This window comes from Cydia pomonella, chromosome 16 (genome assembly GCF_033807575.1).
Source record: "Cydia pomonella isolate Wapato2018A chromosome 16, ilCydPomo1, whole genome shotgun sequence".
In the NCBI taxonomy this organism is placed as follows: domain Eukaryota; kingdom Metazoa; phylum Arthropoda; class Insecta; order Lepidoptera; family Tortricidae; genus Cydia; species Cydia pomonella.
In genome coordinates this window covers 19362178-19379767 of record NC_084718.1, presented here as the reverse complement: position 1 = coordinate 19379767, position 17590 = coordinate 19362178, and the positions used below count along the sequence as shown (strand labels likewise).

Genomic DNA, 17590 nt, shown 5'->3' with positions numbered 1-17590 from the left:
CTAAAAGACAATAAAACTGGCTATCACTGAATAACCAAGTATCACCGAATAGCCCAGGTTTGCCCTACAAGGTACCCGCGAGGAAATGGAAAAAAAATAACCACGTGTTTGTGAGGTCATAAGAAGGAAAAAAATATACAAATTTAAGTTAATTACGCCAAAAAAAAATTTTTCTTTTTTTGGTTTTTGTATGTTTTTATACATAATAAGTATATGTTCTTGGAAAATTTATGGATTAATATGAATTGGTAAATTTTTTTTCGTTAAAACTAGTTTATTCAAAGTATTCCTTGTCACTTTGATATTTGTCAATAAACACGTCTAGACTAGGTCCCTAAGGTCCCATAGTAACGACACCGCACCGCTCGCCGTCGGCAGGGTGTTCATCCTCACACCCTAGAACCTAAATGGTCGCGTACTGTGCGGTTTAAGAGGAATTTCCTCCCGCGAACGCTTCGGCTGTGGAACGAGCTTCCTGCCGAGGATTTCCCGAGGGGCTACAGTATGGGGTTTTTCAAAAAAGGAGTATACAGGTTTTTAAAGGGTCGGCAACGCGCATGTAATGCCTCTGGTGTTGCAGGCGTCCATAGGCTACGGTGACTACTTACCATCAGGCGGGCCGTGTGCTTGTTTGCCACCATCGTGGTATTAATAATTTAAAAAAAAAACATCGTCATCAAAAAGGCGTTATGCACTGAACAAAAATACACAATAAAAAAATTATTATTAAGAAAGTGTGTACACGATAGAGCGATAAAAAAATGTGAGAAAAAACTGTTAAAAATCACTTTTAGTATTATTAGCACTATCGATCCAGCAAACAGACAATAATAAAAGGTCCCAAACTTTATGGATTATTACGTTTTAAGGCGCAGTAGTTTCAGCCAGCAGAGTTTTTAAAAATCATAGCCCATTTAGATATTAGATCACAATTTTTTTTAAATATTGCCAAAAATCTAATTAGCAATCTTGAGGCATTTCTCTACTGACTTCATCGATTCCAAACATGATCTCTTGACTTTCTCTCGATAGAAAAATATCTCTAAATAAAATAGTAAAGTAAGCGTGCTCCACCGTAGACCGCATCATCACTTATCATCAGGTGTGATCGTGGTCAAACGCCTGCCTATTCTCCATAAAAAAAAAACCCACTTTTATTACCGCTTGAATGAAAATAATTTTATGAATTCTGATTAATTTCAATTTATTCAATTATTTTTTCAGGTAAATTATCACAGCTAGTTATAAGGCATTAACCATAAACAAATTGTCACTTTCTCTTGATGTTTACTTTCGGCGCCGAATCGATCTTCTCTGAAGATATCTCGTATTGAGTGTCCAGTCTAGAACAAACCAACGTGATATATGAACAACCTAGTTTATTTTTATTAGGAGCTCGCAGCAAGCTTGGCCAATTTCACCTTTTTTTTTTCAGTTTCGTTCGTTAGATGAACTATCATATTATATTATATATACAAGGTGCCCGTGAGCATTGCAAGAGATTTTAACGGTGCATTCCTGATGGCAACAGAAGCAAAAAATGTTATATGCCTTTTTTTTTAATTTTTTTTTTTAAAACACACCTGTACATAAAACGTAATTTTTATTGATTAACACATAACCTAAAATTAACTAAAAAGTTTTTTTTTATTTGGGGGTAGCCTCTCGAATACATTTTTTAAATTTTTCGATGTCAATCAATAGGTATGTCCAGACTAGACCTCAAAGTGGCAATACCGCAGTCAAAAATGTGTTTTGTACCGACTTATGGCGAAAAAATGATTTCGAAAGACCATTTAATTATCTCTGAAACCAGGCCAGAAAATCCAAAAATCCAAAATCCAGAAATTTTTATATGACATTTTAGTTTCTAAATATTACCAGGAATGCTTAGTTAAAATGTCTCGCAATGCTCACGGGCACCTTGTATGTCATGGACCAAGTGATTAATGTGGGCATTATACATAATGCCCGGGCATTATGAATAATGGCAAGCTATATCGGGCCAAGAGATTAATTATTATATAACAAAAATGTTATGGTAGCGAAACGGCCCAGCCACATATTTTGACTAAGGTGTTAGAGTTTGTGAAGGGCTTGTAGAATTAGAAGCTTAGCTCTACATGAGATCTGATAACTTTTTGACAGTGCGAGCCGTATGCTTTCGTCTTGGCAAAATTTTACATGAAAATATTTTTGGTGGGATTTCACTTCTTTTTGTGACAATTTTCCATCCCCTAATTTAAAGGGTGGGGGTGATTTACTACAAATACTTTAAAACGAGAGCGTAACTTCAATTGTATAGGAGCGGCTTTTCGGTAGAGGAGTTAGCAGTATGAACGATGGCTATACCTGAGGCTTCTCAACCGACAGTCTGAGATGACAGATGCTCTTGATCGCGAGTCCGACTGAAGAGGAGGCAGAGAGTTCTTAGACCTGCCCAGCATGCTGAAACAGATACATACATTAATACGATACGCTCCAAAACGGTCATTATGGAGAAGTCATAAACTATAAGAGATAGCCACATCTGTTCTGAGGAAACATGGCTTCGTTTTTGAATTTAGTAACAGTGACATTCATTTTTTTTTATCTCTCATACATAACCGGGAATCGAACCTGCTCGAAGTCATGTAAAAAATGTTAGGTATAAATTCTGCGAGTTTTTTCGTTGTTATTGTTGATAATACGAATCTTAAGTCACAAGGATCGAAAGAAAAACCCGATAATAAGATAATTACTTTATTTCAGTAAATAAATGTTCAAAATGGTAATCATGTACCCGGTTGCAAAGATTAATTCTTTTGGGTAACGAATGCATTATTGCGTTTCGTATTTTTACTATTAAATTTAAAATCGTAGCCATGTTTCCTCAGAACAGATGCGGCTATCTCTCATAGTTTCTGACTTCTCCATACTGACCGTTTTGGATTGATCATCCTGTATATATATTTTTATGTAAAAGGCAGCAAACGGGCAGACGAGCCGCCTGATAGGAAGCAGTCATCGCCGCCTATGGACATAAGCAACATCAGAGGAGCCACTTATGCGTTGCCAATCTTTGAGAACCCTAAAAACCTGCTTCTTGAAGAACCCCATGTCATAGCGCAAGGGAAACACCTCAGAAGGTAGCGCATTCCACAACTTGCACTTCTGGGCAAGAACGAGCGAGATGCCCGCTTATTCTTGGTTTGCCACGTGTCATGAAAGTGAGGATGAACTTTGTTTCTTTGGCGGGGGATGTACTAATAAGGTAAAAATGCTTTTGTAGCTTAGCAGTAAGAGCGTGGAACTTTCAATTCGGAGGTCGCGTGCATAAAACACCGGCACATACCACTAAGTCTTTCGGAACATATGTACGATACGAGATATCATTTGATATTTAAAAAAAAATGCCTTGAAAATTTAATTTGCTTAACAAACACAGCGAAGAGGATCAATCGCCAAACGTGAACTATGCGTTGAAGAGTTCTATTCTGATCATCATTAGCAGTGAAATTCATCAAATGTCACTTTTTCACAATTGAAGAGTTCCCTCGATTCCTCATAGATTCTACCATCAGATCTCGAGCGTGACAAAAATTGGTCTTTAAAACCTAATTTGCCTAACAAACATAGGGAAGACGACAAATCGTCAAACGGGAACTATGCGTCGTAGAACAGTTCTATTCTGATCAGCATCAGCAGTTCCACTTCATCTAATGTCACTTTTTTAAATGTAAATGCTTGATTTTTTTATGAAAATAAAAAAATAAATATATGTATGCCTTTCACATTTGAAGAGTTCCCTCGATTCCTCATGGATCCCATCATCAGAACTGAGTTTTGACAAAAACGGGACCAGTCTGTATATATATCAATTCAAAAAGAACTTTTAAAATCGGTTCAGAAATGACGGAGTTATGAAGTAAGAAGCATAAAAAACCTTTCTACCGAATTGGGCATCTTTTGAAATCTTGAAGTCGTAACACATTGAGTACCGGGAACTCGCTCGGCAGGATCTATGTTCGTAGTCGCTTTCCTCTACAAAGCGGGAAAACTCTGGGATCGGCAACGAGCGTAGCGCTACGAAAAAGTTGGTAGCGAATGTGTTGATAATAGCAATAAACAATGCCTAGCTATGGTATAACTTGTTTTTAGGTTCTGTAGTACCTTGATCGGTTGAAGATCTTGCTCTTAGTGGAGGGGGCTCGTATTTTGGAGTGCTGTGTGGCTGAGTCCCCCCCTCCGTGGAGAGAGCTTAATACCTCCGTGGTGTCTGTGGTTGTGCCCTTTTGGGAGCCGAATGTCATCATAGTCGTCGACTCCTACAATTAAAGCAAAAACGAATAATATACACCGTGTTTTGTTTCGTTAGTTTCAAGGGTTCTGAGCTTAAATTAGATAACTTTCTCAAATACATCGGTATTCTAATTAACTCCATTTCAAAAGTAATCAATAATCTATATCTGATATCTATCGATCTAATAATATCTGATAATGCCCTTACGAGCGTGTAAACTAGTCTAGCACATATATTATAAACCATAGATTAACTTAAATACTATACTATGCCTTGTAACAGTTTTTGGACAAGTTTTCAGTATGATTTCGATGCATCAAGGCGGATTGTTTACAGAAGGCCTACCGCAAAACGCGAAAATCTAAATGTCATTATCTGCATCATTAACGTTTTCTCGCTCAAATGTGCTTCTTTATCTTATACCTTTAAACGAGCAATTGTTGTATATATATATATATATATATATATATATATATATATATATACAACACGCGTGCACTCAGGCCGCTCCTATACGTGATCTCGAAAACGGCTCTAACGATTTCACTGAAATTTGGTGTATGGGGGTTTTTGGGGGTATACAATCGATCTAGATTAGTCTTATGTTTGGGAAAACGCGTGTTTTCGAGTTTTCATGCGTTTTTCTTTCAACGCAGAATATGGTCGCTAATTTCGTGTTGCCGGCCACTGTCCGTCTGGCCCAGCGGGTTAAGACGCGGACTGCTAGAAACGAGTGTTACGGCACGTTACGGGTTCGAATCTCGCCCGGTGACTAACTTTTGTTTTTTTTTATATATATGTTGAAGTTTATATATATATATATTTAATTTTTTATTGTTTTAGACAAGTTTAATTTAGTAAAAAAATGTAGTTAACTACATTATCACCTATACACCACCATATTACAATAAATAGTTATAACCGAGCAACGCTCGGTCGCCCAGGTACTATCTGTATTAAACATACTCAAGATTTATTTGTGCAATCATAAGTACTGCTTATATATCTCACTGTTTAATTACCCGCCGCTCCCATCTCCCCCACCCCCCTAACCTTAAACCGTAAAAAAAATCTGACCCTTCTCGAGTTATACGGGGCCCCTCTATTAATTTGCTTAGACTACCTAAACCTTGACATTACCTTGACGGAAGTCTCTCCTGGGGTGTAGTTTGTGACCTTTTGCAGCAGCTCACTCTCAGTCCCCAAATCTGAAGACACGCTCTCGTCCTGTTGGGAAAAATAAGTCATAACAACTTGTTGTACCTATTGAAAACTTGACTTAACCCGTTGAACTACAGGAAACCTTAAACACGTCGTGAGTTGTCGTGCGCATAGCACCGAAAAAGCTCTTAAATCTTATAGCATATACTGTCAAAGGAAAGGACCCTTCATATTTTTAACCTTTTGAACGCCAAGAACACCTAAAGGCGTCGTTACGAGTCGTGCCCAAAGCGCCAAGGACACCTATAGGTGTTATGTTATGGCGGACGCTGTCAAAGTAACCTTCACACTTTCGAGTAGGTAAGGTTTACAACTTTACATTGGCTCTCTTGCGCCTGGGAGCTTGGCGTTTGAGTGATGTTTGTGTTTATGACATAAAGCGTTCAAAGGGTTGAGTAAGGCTTATATTTGCAAGCTTAAGACATTTTTGGATGTAGCAAATGACAGACAAAGATTTAGTATTACTGATTTGACGACCGGTCTGGTCTACTGGGTAGCCCTGTCTGTGAAGCTGATGGTCCTGGGTTCGCATCCCGGTAAAGGCATTTATTTGTGTGATGAACACAGATATTTGTTCCCGAGTCATGGTTGTTTTCTGTGTATATAAGTAGGTATTTATCTATATACTTATGTACATCGTCGCCTAGTACCCACAGTACAAGCTTTGCTTAGTTTGGGGCTAGATCGATCTGTGTAAGATTGTCCCCATATATTTATTTATTTACTCACGAACGTAATGGAATCGAAATCGTAACTTTCATCGTCCATGTATCCTGGCAGCATCACCTTTCCCGGAAACCTGGTGAAAAGCAAAGATAATATTCGATGCAAACACCAAGCAATGCAAGCACCGCAGCATTTCGTGGCAGTTTTAAATACTCTGCCACGAAGTGCTGGAACAATATACCTCCACCTATAAGGAACTCACCGTCAATTAGTTCATTTAAATATAAATTTAAAAAACATATTTTACACATACAAAAATTATAAATATTGGGTATACTCCTGTGCCATCACTATGCCATGTACTAGAACGAACGCCTACCCTATAATTTATTTCGCCTTGTATGACGACTGACTGACTGTTTAGGTACCGATAATTTAAATAATTTATTTGTCATTGTAGTTTTTAATTGAATAATAATTATAGCCTTATGACATTTACTTGAAACTTCTGTACTTAAATATATAAAATTTTGTACTTTAGCGTGTAGCTGCGCTCTCTCGGAAAGGTTTCCACGGAAGACCAGCGTCGAGACCCTTAGGTGGTATCTTGACATTAAGCTGAGTGGAGACCTTTTCAGTGACGCTTAATAATAAATTGATTCTGTCGTCTCATGTATTAGATACCTAAACTTAAGCGTTTTCTGAATAAATTTCTTCTATTCTATTCTTCTATTCTATAAACAAAAATTTGTTCTGATGTTCATTCGGCCTTATTATAATTCTTTATTTATACCTATTATGAAAAAAATATAGTCATTAAGATCTCAATTTATTCAGTTCCATATTAGCCATTCAGTATCTGAATTCAGATGTGTTTATTACATTCATTTGGTCACTTACAGAGCGTTGCTTTGTATTGGCCACTTTTTATATGACCTATGTATTTTGCCACTTTTGTGTTATTTCTAGTCAGCCCTTTTCATTCTTATAGGAGAAAAAAAGTATCCCAAAATTTCCATACGTTTTTCAAACTTTTTGGTTACCGCCATACAAAGTATATGGGGATATGGTAACACAATAGGGAAAAAGGTCCTGGGACATTTTTTTTATCCAATTAGGATCGAAAAGCTCGTGATTTTTGAGTAGAAAAATCATAAAATTAATAAATGTTGCATTTTGTTGATCCGTGAACTGACAATTCCTAGAGCTTATATCGAAGATATAAGATCCACCAAAGGCAAACCTCACCAGCACTCTTGCGGAATGGGTTCCACAACGGGCAAGTCTACGGACTGCGAGCTCGGCCATTTCCTCAGCGTCTCTTCGACGACCTCCTCGATGACGTTCAGGTTCTCTCGGCCCCACGCGTCCTTGGGTGAGGGCAAAGGCATCTCATCGGGAGTCCAGGATTCCACGCGCTTTGGAATGAAGCAGGGAGGGTAGGCGGAAGGATCTTCGCCTGGATCGTGTTTGTAGAAGTGCCTACAGAACAGTTCAATTCATTTATTAAGTATTAGAGATGTTTTAAAGACTCGCGGTCACAAAGGCGATCTTTTACCTACCTACTAGGAATATCCACCACATAACGGAAGTCTCTTCTCAACTTTTTTTTATCAGAAAGCGACTTTTGAACTGGCTGACTGTGACCTTTTCGCCGTCACGTCAATGAAGTTATAAGTAATAAAGTGTCATCAGCGCCACGTCAAAAATTGCACGTATACAAACATGATGTTAGGCTAGGTTCAGCCACTAACATCATGGGAGAAAGTAAAGCCCACAGACTCCGTTGGTTGGGCCACCTTGAGAGAATGGACGAAGATCGGTACGTAAAAAGAGCGTACCTGGGTCGCCTAGCAGGAGGACGTCCTATCGGACGCCCTAGGTATAGGGGCCGTGCGCGTTGGAGGGTCTGCCTTCTTGTGGCCTAAATCGGAACCATAAACATGATTATTTACACGTCACGTATTTTCTTGTGCATAGTAGGTTCTGCCATCTTGTGGGCTACATCGGAACAATAAACATCACATTTACGCCACGCGCCAAAAATCTGACGGCTCCTGTGCTGCCTTCTACAGTTCATGCACGCTCCCTATCGCTGGAGCGACATGGTGGAGGCGGATCTGTGCGAGCTTCGAGTCGACAATTGGCGAGTGGTCGCACAGGACCGAGAAAAGTGGCGCTGTCTTGTGTCGGAGGCCAAGTCTCATTTTGGGTCGCTGAGCCAACGGAGTAAGTAAGTAAGTATACAAACATGATAAAACCATGACTTGATATGAAGTCGTGGCGTGTGGGGCACGAAATATACTGACTTTATATCAAGTCAATGGTGGTGAAAAGGTTAAAAACCTTTAGCATCCCTATACCTAGTACAAATTACCTCCAATGAAATTTTAATCATTATTAATTGAAACAGTCGTTTGTTTTGTTTCGTTCAATTTGAAAACGAAACATATTTCATCGAGGAAATATTTTCTAATACCATTGATTCAAATTTGACTGCCATTTTCTTGTAACTAATATGGTGGATCGCTAGAGGATAAACATTAGATATCTACTAAGCGCAAATAGAGGATAAACATTAGATACCTACTAAGCGCAAATAGAGGATAAACATTAGATACCTACTAAGCGCAAATAGAGGATAAACATTAGATACCTACTAAGCGCAAATAGAGGATAAACATTAGATACCTACTAAGCGCAAATAGAGGATAAACATTAGATACCTACTAAGCGCAAATGAAACAGTCGTACTTAGATACACTAGTATAGGTACTTAACCTTTTAACCACCGTAGTCTGATATATTTAGGTTTAAGATTCTTTATTTCTCACTAAGAATTTGACAATTCACTTACATGAGAACTTAAAGCTATACAAATACATTTATTTTGCATGAAATTAGCGAAAGAACTAAAAATATAGAGGGTATTTAAACATACAGTAAAATAAAATCTGCCGATACACTTAAACAAAACAAGGTGATTAGTGGTGCATGGATGGTAAATGGTAAACACTCCGTCTGTTCAGATATACACAAAACAAAAAAATATATAAGACATACAATATCTAGCTCATTTCGCCGCAGTCTGATAAATAAGACAAATCTTCGTGTAACTACGTATTTAGTGTAAAAAAAAAGTATCGGCGGCGACACGAGCACACTCGATCAAAAATTCTGTGTAAGACCTGAGTGGACGCTCGAAGCAGAGCGTTCGGCGGAGCGTGCAGCGTGGCGTCAGGCTCACAAGTGCTGTGAGCAGCGTGCACTAAGGCCGCTCCTATACGTTTGCATTTGTTTGACATGCACGCCGCACGCCCCGCCCCGCTGCACGCCCAACTCGAGCGTCCACTCAGGCCTTACACTAAGCGGTTAAAAGGTTAATAGTATAGGAGCGTCCATATTAGTCTTGGAACTCTTGGATAAAAAGTGATTTCGAGATTTACTGTCAACTGCTAAGAAAAATCGCAGCCATTCAAAATGTAATCAATCTTCGAATCGCCAAATCTTTTATATAAGGTGGATTGACATTTTGTGCAAACATCAATTGGTAGAGGGCATAAAATAAATTGAGTTGGCAGGTATTCCATCGCACGACTTACGAATAGGCTCTCGACAGAATCACTTTAGGCGGCTATTCAAATGTAAAGCAGGTCCTTGGACCTTTTTATAAAAAGCCCGAAATTTGTAACAATGTAGGCTCTTTCTAACAAATCAACATATTTCTTAGAAAATAAATTTTAAACTCTAATAGGATCTATCTCTAGATTTAAAATTCCTACTCCAGACAAAATTATTAGCGCCGCTTATTGAGGTATAACCTACCTAAAGAAAATTGAAATCTGCTGATGATTTTGTTATAATCTCCGTTTTTAGGGCTCCCGTAGTCAACTAGGAACCCTTATAGTTTCGCCATGTCCGTCTGTCTGTCTTAGTGCTAGAAAGCTGAAATTTGGCATGGCTATATAAATCAATAAAGCCGAGAAAGTCATACAATAAAATCAAAAAAATAGATTTTTTTAGGATACCTCCCCTACAATTAAAGTGGGGGTGAATTTTTTTTTCGCTTCAACCCTACTGTGTGGGATATCGTTGGAAAGGTCTCTCAAAACTAATAGGGTCAACAAACATTTTTTGATAAAGTGAATATATTCGGAGATAAACGGTCAGAAAAAAAAATGTGTCCCCCCCCCCCCTCTAACTTTTGAACCATAGGTCCAAAAAATATGAAAAAAATCTTGGAAGTAGACCTTAAAAAGACATAAAACTATAGCGGTTATGATCAGTTTAGCTGTTTTTGAGTTATCGCAAAAAGTTTCCCCTACATGGTAAAAAGACGTACATCCACATTTCATCCCTTGGTCGTTCAATCTACTATACTTTACGCTCCAGTTTAGCTTATTGTGACGGAGGAGTAAATACGGAACCCTACTCTGAGCATGGCCCGACATGCTCTTGGCCGGTTTTTATTTATAAGGGCTCCACAGACCTTACAACTTACAGCGATTTTCGATACATTGCTGACTAAGTAGCTGCAACGAATCCAATCGATCGATCAAATGCCGTAATTGCCGCGATTTACTACATCGGTAATGAAACCATAGAGAAATAAGTAAGCTTAGACTGCTCACCAAAGAGTAGTATAATATATAAGACAGTGCTCACTCCATACATGAGTTTACTTAATAAATAATAAGATGTATGGGAACTATGGTAAAACCAAAACGTATTATTAATAAGTGCAAAACTCACTTAAAAATTAATACTTATTTAGCTTAAATGTTATTACAAACAAAGCTCGCTTATAACTAATTATAATTGGGTTTCTGTTTATGTATGGAGTAAGCACTATAAACTAATTTCTTATTTCTGTATGGTAAAGCCCATAATCTGGGGACAAAAAATGGTTGAGGTACCAGTCTATAAGTTGCAGCCAGGCTTGAGCGGCGCAGTGAACGGTGAAAGGCGCTGTCTGACGCTCCATATATCTCCCGTAGGCGATGTTAATCGCTTCTTCTACGATTTCCTCCCGCATCTCTAGGACCATCAGCTCTGTGTCCTCTTTCTGTAAGACCTCGGCCCTGGACAATGTTCATTAACAATACTGTTCCAATTATCAAATACAATGTCTTTCTGACTATACTCTAGCAAACCCACTTTGTCAATAGAAAACGCGAAATTCAAATTTCTATGGATCCTTTCGCGTCTACATTTTTTAAATTTGCCGTTTTTTTCTACTTATGCAACTGGCTTGCCAAGCTATAGTTGCCATATGAATATGATATAAAAGAGGTCCTAGAAAACTCATAATTTGTTTTCGATGGTCATAATTGAACCGTTAAGTACCTATATACATTGCAGTCGGCAAGACGTCGGTTCCCTAACATAAGTATATTCTTTTCTATACAATTTGTATAGCTACTTGGTAACTTAAGTTGGGGCACCGACCGTACAAGTTTAAAATATACTTGCACGCCTGAGAAGAAAATTGTTAAGTTAGAAATGAGCAACTGCAATATTGCTCTCCCAGTTTCATCAGGCACTTCACGAATACACAACAATACGGAAACTATGAATGAGCTTTATTAGAGGGCTCTCAAATATAATATGGTACATAGAATAGTTTTCTGATTTTAATTAGTAAATCCCGTTCAAGTAAGCACCTTTATAATTAATAAGGTGGTTGTGTTACGTTAAGTTCGCCCAAAACAACAAAAGTATTATAATCCTTATAAAATACAATAAGACAAGACACAAATATGTCGCCAAACCAAAAAAGGTCCTTTGTCTTTATAAAAATATAATAAAGCAAGCAAGCCCGTATTTAGAGACCTAGGGCCCATAGGCACTTGACATTTGATATGGCACTTAGAATTTTGGAGAGCCCCCTATTCAATCTCAAAACTATTGCCAGGTTCCCTGGGCCCCTAGGCCCGGGCGTTGTAGGCCTAGGCGGAAATCCGGCCCTGGGGGCCTAGCGCGGAAACAGAAATTTTACTCTCACTAAGATGTAATCAGAGTTAAAGAGAAAGATCCCCGCAATTTGTGAATTTCGAATTTCGCGGTAGGTGCCATTAAAAGCAAGATAAATATAGTCTGTCCGTCAGTAGAAAAAACTGGCAAATTTAAAATATAAAGGCGCGAAGTGTTATCGTTCCATAGAAAATTATACCAAACACTAGTACCAAGTCCGTTCAGGGATAAAATCTCTTGGTAGTGCAACGAGTACTTTCTGGTCATCCACAGATAACTTTCGGCCAAGACGAGACACGGTGTAGTTATTTAGCATTAGAGGCATGGATCCGCTGAGTGGCATCGCGACAAAACAACTATCGAGTAGTATGTATTCGAAATATTTCAAGTTATTGGAGTAATTAAATTTGATAAATTTAAAGCCAACTTGAAACTTGACATTGACAAATAAATACAAACTTTTTTTAGGAAACGTTACCAACATATGCCATAAGAACTAAAAACACCAACAAAGTTATAAGACTTATAAGAGTAACAGTCACTCTACTTACGTGACTTATAATATTTAGTACACTTTCTCATTTATTTTTTTGTACATTCATTTCATTTAAATTTCAAGGTTAACTAGACATGATAACTTGATTTAGGGAGGATTATTCACCTAGGCGATAATATAATCTCAATAACCAAACACTTTAACTGATAATATTTCTAAACCATGAATATTCGTAATCCGCATCGTGTGAAACACCTTAAAACCATAAAGCAAAATTAAAATTTAAAAACCTCAAAAACAACGCAGGTGGCCAGACACTCTTGGATTCATAAACAAACGGCTGACAGCTGTTTGAATAAGTTTGAAGGTGACAAAAACCAAGCGTAAATTTTTCACAAAACCCATTGAATATTCATAAAATAATATCTGGAAGTGTAGAATATGGACGTTTACAATCATTAGAAAGTGTACTCGGTACAGTGTACGTTAAATAATGAGTGTGTATTTTGTTTCTGAGCTTTCGTTGTAATTGTTCAAAATGTATACTCTCAAGGGTATATTTCCAGAACCCAGTAAGTATCATTTATTTTATATGCTTTATTTATTTTTCATCCTTTTTATTCGAAAATACTAATTGTAATATTTCGTATTCGGTATATAAATATCCATAACACGAACTTGATTTGCCGTTATTAACATTGACATAAATCAAACGTAATATTCGTAATTAAACATTTACAAGTCGTGTAGTGCGTCATTTCAATTGTATATTTATGCTTTCACTAAGCAGAAATACTACTTTTTACAGAAAAGGAGCAGAAAAAAAACTTTATAAGGGAAAACATGAAACAGCTTAAATATATTCAAGGCAAGTCGCCCAAAGAGTCACAACAAGGTCTGACCAGCGTCCCCCCGCGGATCTCCAGGCAGCCAGCCGTAGCCCTCAGCAAGGTCAAGTCCTCACCCTCCAGCAAGAGCGGCAAAGCTACCCTCTCAATTGGGAAATCCATAGGCAACTCTCGAAAGAAATTTACCGATGTCCGGATAAAGAAAGGTGACATGGCAGAGTTTTTAGAAAGGAAAGAAAGACGTGCCATGCAAGTCAAGGAAGAAGAGACAGAGGAAGAGGATGTAAAATCAACAGATTCATCTGGATGCCTGAAAGATATAGGCTGTCAGACCATTGAATCTAATTTAGCGCAACAATTAGCTGAATGCACTAAACTAACAATGATATACCCTAAGAAAGAGGACGAGGAGGCTAAGTTGAAAGCTAGCGGGGACTTTGGCCTCCATAATCGAGTGACAACTCCTAAGGGACGAAAGGGTAGTGATGAAATTAATATTGATTCGGAGCGGAATCGCAGTAGGTTAAATGCAATATTGGAACGGAAGGACAAAGACAACAAAGACCCTTATCTACCATCAGGTAACTTCATTTATTCAATCTGTTAGCTTAGTAAGGTTTTCATGGTATTTTTATCATACTAATCTTCAATGAAATTTATTGTTTTGAAATTTTTTATGAGTAGTATCAACAGTAGAGAAAAAAAACAAATTTCTTTTATTAATTAAAACCCCTCTGCCTAGTGTAGCATACTACATTTACTCTAGCAGTTTCATGGTGTGGGTCAGATTGGTAAGTCGTCAAGTGGGTTGCAGAATCAAGCCAAGCTCTGACTTGCTGTAGTTGACACATATCTGTGGGGTTCTTAAGGTCATATACCCGACTATTTATAAATTATTGAATGAGATCCCCGCATATAATTATCTGTAAATGGGTGAATCAATCTTGTCACTCATGGCTATGGTTGCGTTTCCCTGGGTCACTTAAACCGGTTTTAATGGTAATTAAATAAACAATACATGATTTTTCTGGGCCATCTAATAAGCATGTTAGTAGAATGTAGTAAAACAGTTCTTCTAACAAACTGCTTATGTGGTCTCCTGGCTGACGGGGCAGAATATCAACAAGAAATAGTTGGTTGGCCCAAATATCTCATTTATGAATACATGGGTAACAAATACAAATTTTAACTAAAACTTATCTTAACATATACAGCCTAAATTAGATTTATAAATATTCCCTGTGCTGCCGCCGCATGACAAATTTGTATAACTATATGAATTCATTTAATATTCTATAGATTTTTGACTGGATCCAAAACGATTCTGACACACCAGTGGAACCTAATATAATGTGTGGGTGCTTACTCGTCGGTTGTATCTCCAGGCTACCAGCGCGGCGTCGTGCCGGCGTACCTGCGCGCGCGCCGGGACAGCGGGGGAGCCCCCGCGGCGGCGGCGGGGGCGGGCGGCGGCGGCGGCGCGGAGCCCGGCGAGTGCCCGCCCGGACACGTGGCGCTGCCCGACCAGGAGCGCAAGGAGACGCTGCGCATGCTTAGGAATAGTCAGTATACTCTGTCAAACCCACTTTGTCAGTAGAAAGAGGCGCAAAGTTTAACACCGACATTTTTTTAATTTGCAATTTTTTTCTACTGACGGAAATAGCATGCCAAACTTTAGTTACTAGTTTCATCTAACTAAATCATAGGTTTCAAACTGCCACCGAGCACTGCCGTCAAGTTGGAGCCTCCTCAAATAGAGCACTCCTCCTCATATAGGGTACTAAGTACTCGAGTCGGGCGCAAATACGTTACGCACCGCAAAGTACCCAGGGCTAAGTTAATATAACTTAATATAACAGGGCTAACAATTTATGGGTAAATTGGCCTGAAATAAAGAAATAAATTAAATTAATACCAATTCACTTTTCAAACCAGTTTTCTTCATTCAACCGTTTGCAATTGATATTCTTTGTTCATTCTGTAAAAGTGCTTGCTCCACAAGTCATCCCATTGCTTTTGAACGGCTGCGATGTCAGACCGCTTATCACCGGGGATAGTGTCCAACTATTTCGCTAGCACATCAGAAACAGAAACAGGAGCGGAAAATTGCCACTAGATTCAGGGAAAATGCGAGCCACAAGATCCAAAGCCCTGTTGCGAGTATTTCAAGACACAGGATTAAACAAACTTGGCGCCCGAATACCTATAACACCAAAATTTGTTACCACACCAACGCGAGGAAAATACTGTCCAATCAATTCAAAGGAACATTATTAAATATTTATCAATCAAAACCTTGTCTTTCAACGTCATTCTACCATCCAACATAAGGGAACAACTTAAAATTTCCAGCGGATTACTTGGGCTTGGGCACTCTTGTGGATAAAATGCAACTTTCTTATCAGTTTATGAAGTATAAAGAGAAACTTTACACTTTCTGGTGTGGCAAAAATTAATTTGTCAAACTTTCCAGGTTTTGCAGAATTAGTAAGCGAACTAAACAAGATGCCTGTCAAAACCGACACCCTCCGCATGCGGAACCGCAAGATGGAGCTCGAGAAGCAGCTCGCCAAGCTGGAGGAGGGTATCAAGGTGTTCTCGAGACCCAAGGTCTTCGTTAAGATTGGAGAATAATTCCTGTGGTTCTTATAGTATAGGGTTCCGTAGCCTAAATGGCAGAAATGGTACCCTTAGCGCACTCATAAGCAGAAGTTATCAGAAATTCAGAGCGTGAATCTCCATGGTGACTGAATAAATTCAGATGTTCACCTGTTTTTTTTTTGTTGTATGAAAAAATCTCTACGGTCACGGGATATAGGACATTTTATTTAAAGTTGTACACTGCACTTTTTTCAGCTTTCTCGGGAGAAGTGTAACAAAATTTCCATACTTTTTTCGTTTCGTCCATTTCGTTATTGTAATACAAAGTCTATGAGAAATCATAACGGAACGGAAATAAAAATCTTTGGACATTTTTTAAATCCTAATTAGATCGAAATAGATAGTTATTCGGAGTAGAAATAAAATTAAAGTGTCCAAATAAAAAATGTACTTAAAAAATGGCTCACATCTGAATTCATTCCGCGACCGTAGGAAGGCTTCAGGCTTTGAATTTCTGTTAAATTCAGCTCGTTTGTGTATATGGTTTTGTCATGCCCGTCTGTCTGTCCGTCCATCTGACTGAGTCATAGTATTTCTTGTATACCTTTGATGCTGAGTAAAAGGATTCCGAAACAGAACTACAAGCGAAGCGAGGGGTTGAATAAGTGGAATCCTCAATTCCTCAGTGTCAGAAGCAAAATAACTTTAGCCAAACTGTTACTACTAAAAATATTACATGTACAATATTGAGATAACAATGAACGCTGGAAGATTTACACTTTAGCATAGAAAAAAAACATTCTTAAACTGAGTAAAAATACTTTGCTCAAAGAACACAGTGGAGTATAATTTTGGGTGTATCCATTTTTTCTTGTCATTTGTGGCCATAACGGTCGCCTGGGTCACTTTTAAAACCCATGGTTTATATACCCATGGCCCATTTAAATAAAGATTTTTATGTCAGTTATAATCCATTTCCATATTAGGTCATCTACTGACCATATGAGTAGAACGTAGATTAACATTTCTTCTAACAAACTACTATTGTCGTCTGGCTGACGGGACGAAATAACAACAAAAAGTTGATCCACCCTTTTACCATCAGAGCTCCGTGCCAATCAACAGGGTCCTAAGTCCTTAATTCGAATGAAGCCCAGGGCCCTTTCTAGCTACACCACTGAACAGCAAAATGAACACCTTCATTCTGAAATCCATTTAAAAACTTATGTAAATTAAAAAGAATCCGTCTCAGTTTCTGTTATAAATTCTCGTAACTAAGTTACTTGATGTATGTATGCTTGTATGTATTGTTACGGTATTTTGTTTCTTGTAATTAATATGAGGTTTGTTTCTATGTTTTACAGTGTTTCTATAACAGTTTTGGTTTAAATACATTATACATACTTAATTTGTGTTTCTTTGCATGTTCCACTTCACATCTAAAAACTCTCTGAAACAAATATGAAAATTGTCCAACACCACTCTTTGCGTCGGGGGTTATAT

General features: G+C 38.2%; 2 protein-coding genes across 2 annotated transcripts; one reads left to right on the top strand and one right to left on the bottom strand.

Annotated features, from left to right (window-relative positions):
* Window positions 1–1178: 1178 nt before the first annotated feature.
* Window positions 1179–12641, bottom strand: LOC133526405 (uncharacterized protein C2orf81 homolog). The gene is made up of 8 exons (XM_061863032.1): window positions 12355–12641; window positions 11086–11250; window positions 7418–7651; window positions 6233–6302; window positions 5423–5509; window positions 4153–4307; window positions 2353–2448; window positions 1179–1343 (listed from the first exon to the last, which is right to left on the bottom strand). Exons 1-8 carry the CDS (start codon window positions 12624–12626, stop codon window positions 1271–1273), a joined length of 1152 nt encoding a protein of 383 aa, XP_061719016.1. The 5' UTR covers window positions 12627–12641; the 3' UTR covers window positions 1179–1270.
* A 362-nt stretch (window positions 12642–13003) lies between these two features.
* Window positions 13004–17495, top strand: LOC133526406 (uncharacterized). Its single transcript, XM_061863033.1, has 4 exons — window positions 13004–13210; window positions 13447–14067; window positions 14872–15048; window positions 15960–17495. Exons 1-4 carry the CDS (start codon window positions 13177–13179, stop codon window positions 16118–16120), a joined length of 993 nt encoding a protein of 330 aa, XP_061719017.1. The 5' UTR covers window positions 13004–13176; the 3' UTR covers window positions 16121–17495.
* Window positions 17496–17590: the final 95 nt, after the last annotated feature.